The sequence below is a fragment of the Mercurialis annua genome, linkage group LG2 (genome assembly GCF_937616625.2).
Source record: "Mercurialis annua linkage group LG2, ddMerAnnu1.2, whole genome shotgun sequence".
Classification (NCBI taxonomy): domain Eukaryota; kingdom Viridiplantae; phylum Streptophyta; class Magnoliopsida; order Malpighiales; family Euphorbiaceae; genus Mercurialis; species Mercurialis annua.
In genome coordinates this window covers 7408349-7415258 of record NC_065571.1, presented here as the reverse complement: position 1 = coordinate 7415258, position 6910 = coordinate 7408349, and the positions used below count along the sequence as shown (strand labels likewise).

Sequence of the window (6910 nt, the reverse complement as noted above, 5' to 3'; positions counted from 1 at the left end):
AAACTGGATTAAACAGATCCACTATTAGGTCAAATCGGATCAAATACACCTCTTTTCCACCCTCACCCACTCTCACACTGTGTTTGAAACACCCTCCATAAAAAAATTGATAAAAAGACTAAAATAGTCCTCCTATAGTAAGAGGAGTAGTTATGAAACCTGTAGACCATTTCTATGGAGGTGGTGAAGGGAGGGCCCCGATTGGTAGAAAAAAAACCCGCTTCAAATTTTTTAAATCTGAATTTGAAAGACTAAAAAATAATTTCAAAAACTGATATATTAAAAAAATTATTTAAAAAAATTAAAAAAATTATTATATTTTTTTCATCCATTCACCTATAAAAACAGCTGCCTGTATCTTCCGGAAGCCACCGCCGCCGTCTTAGAAGAAGCCGTGCTCCTCCTCCCCGGGGAAGGAGAAGTCACAGTTGCCGGAGGTTTTCGGTGTGTGTGCGGCAGTTTTTGGGGGTTGGATTATCCGGTTATGCATAGTAGGAAAAGAGATATTCTATTATTTTTGAATGTTTTTGATCCAATTTGCCAAATAATGGGTTAGTTTGATTTTATTTCATGAATTGGACCTTTTTAATATTTCGTGCCAAGTTGAGGGATCCAGTGATCTTTTATTCATAAAATATTATTGCATATTCATTGACTTCAATTTTAGGCTTAACCCATCTAGAGGCCCCTGTACTTTACACTTTTTTTTCCGTAAGTCCTTATACTTCATTTTTGTATTATTTAGTCCTTCTACTTACATATTTTCGATTTTCATGTCCTTTTTGAGTTTTTTTCAGTCCCTCTACTTACAATTGTTTTTTCCTCCAGTCCCTATACTTACAATATTTTTTTCCTCCAGTCACACAAAATGACTGAAAAACACTCAAAAAGGACCTGAAAAATAAAATTAGGTAAGTAGAAGGATCAGATAATACAAAAATGAAGTATAAGGACCTACGGAAAAAAAAATGTAAAGTACAGGGGCCTCTAAATGGGTTTGGCCAAAATTTTATAGTATCATAATCTAACACAATATATCTATTACATATGTATAAGCCCTTAGTTGTTTATTAGTATTGATGGCTAAATATAAAATATGATTGAAGATTCATTGACTTCCATTTTATAGCATCATAATCCAATACATATATAATTTTTTTTAGTTGTCCATCCGATTTTTAGGGTTTCGCTCTGACTAATCCAGATCCGATCCGCGTCGCGCGTCTGGTATAGTGGGTGAATCTGCCAGTGGAAATTTTTTGCATTCATAAGATTCGAATCTGAAATTTTATTTAAATGATATCAAACTGTTATCACTTGGATCAACCCAATTAGTTACATATATAATAAATTTACAATACACATCATTGTTTAAATTTAGATGATGTCACTTGCGGAGCATTACTTTGCCATGCACATGTATTTGATAATGTCAAAGCAGTGCTCCGTAAGTGATTGTTTTGTCCGTATGCTTAAGGCTCTCTCATCACTGCAATTATGGAAATCGGGGGATATTAAATTTCTTCAGTCACTTATCCAAAATTACAGAAAAAGTATTATATTTTTAATTTTTTTTTTAATAATTGGGAAGGGGGAGCGCTTGTGGGAGGAATTGAACCCACGACCTTAACATTTTGTGTCTAGCACTTATACCATTTGAGCTATAACTCGTTGGTATTATATTTTTAATTATTAAAAGAAAGTTGCTCACTTATAATTTTATCATAACATGGATATATTAAATAAAAAAATTAATAATAATTGATCAAACTGACAAAAATTAATAAAAATACGTAAATTTATTTTGTGAAAAAGTTAAACTAGCAAGATTGCTATTGTAATTAAAAATAACCATATGCATTGAGTTATTGGCAGTGGAATTATACCTTTATTTTTATTGTTTTAACTAAATAATACTATCAATTATATTATCAAATTGACAATAAACAAGAAGTTTATATGATAATAAATAAAAAGTTTGAAATTGTCAACATACAAGCTTATATAAATAAAAGATGCAAGCTTTTCATTTAGCATAAGAAAATAATGGATCTTCAATTCTCTTTGTTTTCTCTATTTCTTTCATTCCTCTTTATCTTGATGGTAATGTCATTGTTGAAGATCATCAAAACATCAAGAATCACCAAAAATTTGCCACCAGGTCCATTGAAAATACCCATAATAGGAAACATTCATAACCTACTCGGTTCTCTACCTCACCGTCGCCTCCATGCCCTAGCCCAGGAATTCGGACCGATCATGCATCTTCAACTCGGTGAAGTCACCACCATTATCGTTTCTTCTCCGAAAATCGCCAAAGAAATCCTGAAAACCCATGACAGCATTTTTTCCAGCCGATCCTTTAACGTCGCGGGACGTATCATCTCTTATAATTCTTCTGACATTGCTTTTGCGCCATACGGCGAGTCATGGAGACAGATGAGGAAGGTCTGCACTATTGAAGTGCTCAGTGCTAAACGCGTGCAATCATTCAGACCGATAAGAGAAGATGAGATTATGAATGTTATGAGATCAATTTCTTGCAGCGTAGCCGAAGGATCAGAGGTTAACCTCAGTAAGCTGTTGTTTGGTTACGCGTATAAGGTTATCTCCAGGGCAGCTTTTGGTAAGATGAGAAAAGAAGAAGAAGCATTTATTCCATATGTTAAGGGTACAATTGAAGTTATTTCAAGTTTTAGTGTTGCTAATTTGTTTCCTTCTATTAAATTTTTGCATCATATTGGTGGCATGAGAGCTAGAATAGAAAGGCTGCATCAGGAATCTGATAAGATACTTGAAAGTATCATTAACGATCATAAATTAAAACGAAAAGGTTTGCGAAAAAATATTAATGATTATGAAGAAGGTGATGATCTTGTAGATGTTCTTTTGAATATTCAGGAGAAAGAAGATCTTGACTTCACTTTAACAACAGAAAATATCAAGGGAGTGATCTTGGTAAGTCTTCGGATTAAAATTTTATGCGGTTACCAAACTATTTATTTTTAACAAAATTGTTTTTGATGTTTATTTTTTAAAATTTGATAACCAAACTAATATTCTCTTAAAACCGAGGTTACCCGCCCATTTGAAATTGATTTTTACTTACATGGAGAGTTCATCTGCTCATTTCATATCGTTTTTGCTTAAGTGAGAGGTTACCATGTGCCATAGTAGTTAACAAGCCGGCATCCACGTAAACAAAAACCGATATAAAATGCGAAATAACCGTTTTTAAAAGGTATTAGTTGAATTATTAAAATATTACTAATGAAATGTCTTAACGGTATTATTAAAAGTGCATAGTTTGGTAATAGCAGTTCTTTTAACTCTTCTAAGTTTTTATACAATTTAATGACTACATTCATTGGTGTCATGGGGTTGGTTAAATGTCTAGGTGGTGCTTAAATTCCAAAGATTTATTTCAAATTGGTGCCTAAATACAATTTTTTCTTTTCTATATCATATAGTAATTCATTTTGGCAAAAGGATTTTGTATATCTATATTTTAAATCAAAATGATAAAAATATTCCTAAAAACAATTTCTGATAATTTTATCAATTAATTTTTTTTTCAGTTTTGAAAGGATCATGTGAATTTAAAAATGAAAATTGTATATGCCCGACTCCCGAGAACATGTTTAATCTGAGAGCTGAAAATATTTATCACAAATAAACAAATTAATTGATAAGGTTGACATAATACTTAGTGTTTTGGTCAACTTTATGAATGTACGATATCATATTGCCTTAATATTTAGTTAAGGTGAAAATATCATTATTTTATCAATGTAAACTAACGTAAGAAAAAATAATTTTTTTAACAAATTCTCATATCAACTGCTATGCTTTCAAATTAGTGATGTAGTTTCTGGTAATGACAACCGATTTTATTTTATATTTTTAAGGATATGTTCGTCGGCGGAAGTGAAACTTCATCGACAACTGCAGAATGGGCATTGTCGGAAATGATGAGAAATCCAAGAGTGATGAGAAAGGCACAAGAGGAGGCAAGAAAAGTATTCGGCGAAAAAAAATATATAGATGAAGCAGATTTTGGAGAATTAAAATATCTAAAATTAGTAATCAAAGAAACTTTAAGACTACACCCTCCAAGTCCATTAGCGCTATCAAGAGAATCTCAAGGAGAATGTGAGATTGATGGATTTTGTATACCAAACAAGTCTAAAGTTGTTATTAATGCATGGGCTATTGGAAGAGACCCTAGTTATTGGAGTGAAGCTGAAAGTTTTATTCCTGAAAGATTTTTAGATTGCAAAATTGAATATAAAGGGACTAATTTTGAGTTTTTACCATTTGGTGGTGGAAGAAGAATATGTCCTGGCATGGCATTTGGAATTGCTAATGTAGAGCTTCCACTTGCCAATTTACTATACTATTTTAATTGGAAACTCCCTGATAAAATGAAGGCAAATGAGTTGGACATGGCTGAGGCTGTTGGACCTTCAGTTAGAAGGAAAAATGATTTGAGTTTAATTCCTACTGTATATCATCCTCTGCCTGGTATGCTATAAAAATCTCAAGAAAAGATAATTGTTCAAAGAAATAATGCGATCATAAAAATAAAACTATTTGTGCTTAATTCATAATTAATGTGTGATAACCCATATTTTTTTAACATGTTTTCGATATGTTCTGGTGTGTTTGTTTGTTGGGACTTGATCTTGTTGTGTTGAATCTTTGATATTTGATGTTTGAGATGTACTACATGTTGTATTTGGTGTTGATATTGATTCAGGTGTTTAACCATGCTTTTTATGAAGAAAAATTGGGTTTCGAGTGTTTTTTTTATAGGCGAAGTGCCACGACTCAAATTATTGAGCCGAGACTGGCGATAAAAAATGGAAATAGAAATAGTAGTTTCGAAATCCGTAGTAAGCTTAAAAATTGAAAAAACAATTGCAATTCAATCAATTAACAATCATGTACGTACTATCCCTATCAACAGAAGCATTTTTCATAACATTTATGTAGTAGCGAAAACAATACAAGCTACTTCGGATTTATTATTTCCGTATGTCATAAGTACTAACCCGACATACATACTATTAGTGTTTAAGGTCATATCACGGGAATCTACCTCAGTGGACAAAATATAAATGTCATAGCCAAATATTCATATGCATAAAGACAACAATTATATACAATATTAAAATGTTGCCATGCTAGGCTACGACACTAGTCGGACATGTACTATTACAGCAACTACGGAAGTCGAGACTATACATGCAAAATTTGACTTCGGTCAAAAGACGGACCCCTATCCAAGTCCGCAGTCTAGGCATCTGAAAAATATTTAAATCAACAGGGTCAGCTATAAGCTGAGTGAGATATACGTTACTTAATATATTATCAAAATAAGCATCGCGTTTAAAAATATTTTTCACATATATAATCACATTGATTTCAATCAATTCAAATATACAAACAATTTTATCCGATCTTAATTTCAATCCTGGTCAATTTTTAACCTATGTATCTTCCAAAACTTAGCGAGAGTACTGCTTTCTCATGTCCTTTTAGACAAAGTCCCGGGATAGTTCGACCGAATTCAACTTATACTCAGTGATACAATCCTGGAATAATTCACCGAGTTCAACTCGTTCACACTCAGATCCATTCGATACAGGGCGAGTCCCGAGATAGTTCCACCGAGTTCAACTCTTAGGGTTAATTGCAAATTGATACACGAACTTTACCTTAATTTGCAATTACAACACGAACTTTGAAACTTGGCAATTACCATACCAACTTTTATTTTTTTAGAAAATTGGTACAACGACCAATTATGTAACAACACATGGGTGCATATTAAATTGTCTACATTAGTAGTTTTCCAGTTTTGTATACCAATTTGTCAAAAAATAAAAATTGGTGTGGTAATTGTCAAGTTTTAAAGTTTATATAGTAAATGCTAATCAAGATAAAGTTCGTGAATTAATTTAAAATTAACTTTAAATTTTATACACGTGAACGTATAATATTACACCATGTCACTTTTAAATGAGTTGTGGGTGGAACAATATTAGACCAAACTGGCAACGTCTCAATGTCATGATTTATTTGACAAATGAACTATAGTTGTTAGTAGAGAAATATATTTTGACTAATTTCATAAACAACTTTATAGTGTTGGCAATAATTTTGAACATGCAAACGTTAAAACGGTGTAACCTATTTGAAATGTTCGAGTGCATTTTCTGATTTTTATAGTTCAATATTTTATTTAAAAATTTCTAAATTAATAAAATAAAATTGAATTTTAATTGCTAAATTATTTTAATATTTTTATCAAAATTTAATTATTTATCAAATTGTTTTTGATAAATGATAGATAAGCACAACCATAAAATAGTCTAATGCTAAAAGAACCGAAAAGCGAACAAATAAGGTTGGGTTATATATATAGATAGTTATATGTCTTGAGCATATTTAGATGACTATAGATGACTATAGATGACTTTAACAAGTATCATATTCCTTCTATAAATCTCATGAAGATTGATCAACTATATCATATTTCTTTTATAGATCTCATCAAGATTGATCGAAAGTCATCCAAATACATGCTAAAGTCTTCCAAAAAAATAAAAATTATTAGTAATATATTAATAATAAAATGTAAATTAAATACTAAGGTTTATATGACTTTAGCAAGTATTTTTTAAATTTTTCTTTCCGAGTGAATGACTAAATAATTTAATATACAAAGCATTGATTAACTACTCTCTCCCATCCCATATTATTTATCATTTTTTTATTTTTACACATATTAAAATGCATTAGCTGTTACTTCCGCCGGTCCATAATATTTGTCGCATTTGAGAAATTGTTTTTGTCCATAATATTTGTCATGTTATAATATTAAGAGAGTATTAATTGCTATTTT

The 6910-nt window shown here is 31.2% G+C and overlaps 1 protein-coding gene across 1 annotated transcript; it reads left to right on the top strand.

Moving 5' to 3' along the window:
• Positions 1 to 2044: 2044 nt before the first annotated feature.
• On the top strand, positions 2045 to 4610 carry LOC126667149 (desmethyl-deoxy-podophyllotoxin synthase-like). Its single transcript, XM_050360113.1, has 2 exons — positions 2045 to 2958; positions 3909 to 4610. Exons 1-2 carry the CDS (start codon positions 2047 to 2049, stop codon positions 4533 to 4535), a joined length of 1539 nt encoding a protein of 512 aa, XP_050216070.1. The 5' UTR covers positions 2045 to 2046; the 3' UTR covers positions 4536 to 4610.
• The last annotated feature ends 2300 nt before the right edge of the window (positions 4611 to 6910 follow it).

Bases quoted from the DNA above. Each gene is read 5' to 3' on its own strand.
- LOC126667149 (XM_050360113.1), top strand. From the start codon at position 2,047: ATGGATCTTCAATTCTCTTTGTTTTCTCTATTTCTTTCATTCCTCTTT. The intron at 2,959-3,908 runs GTAAGTCTTCGG...TATATTTTTAAG, and splicing joins ATATCAAGGGAGTGATCTTG to GATATGTTCGTCGGCGGAAG.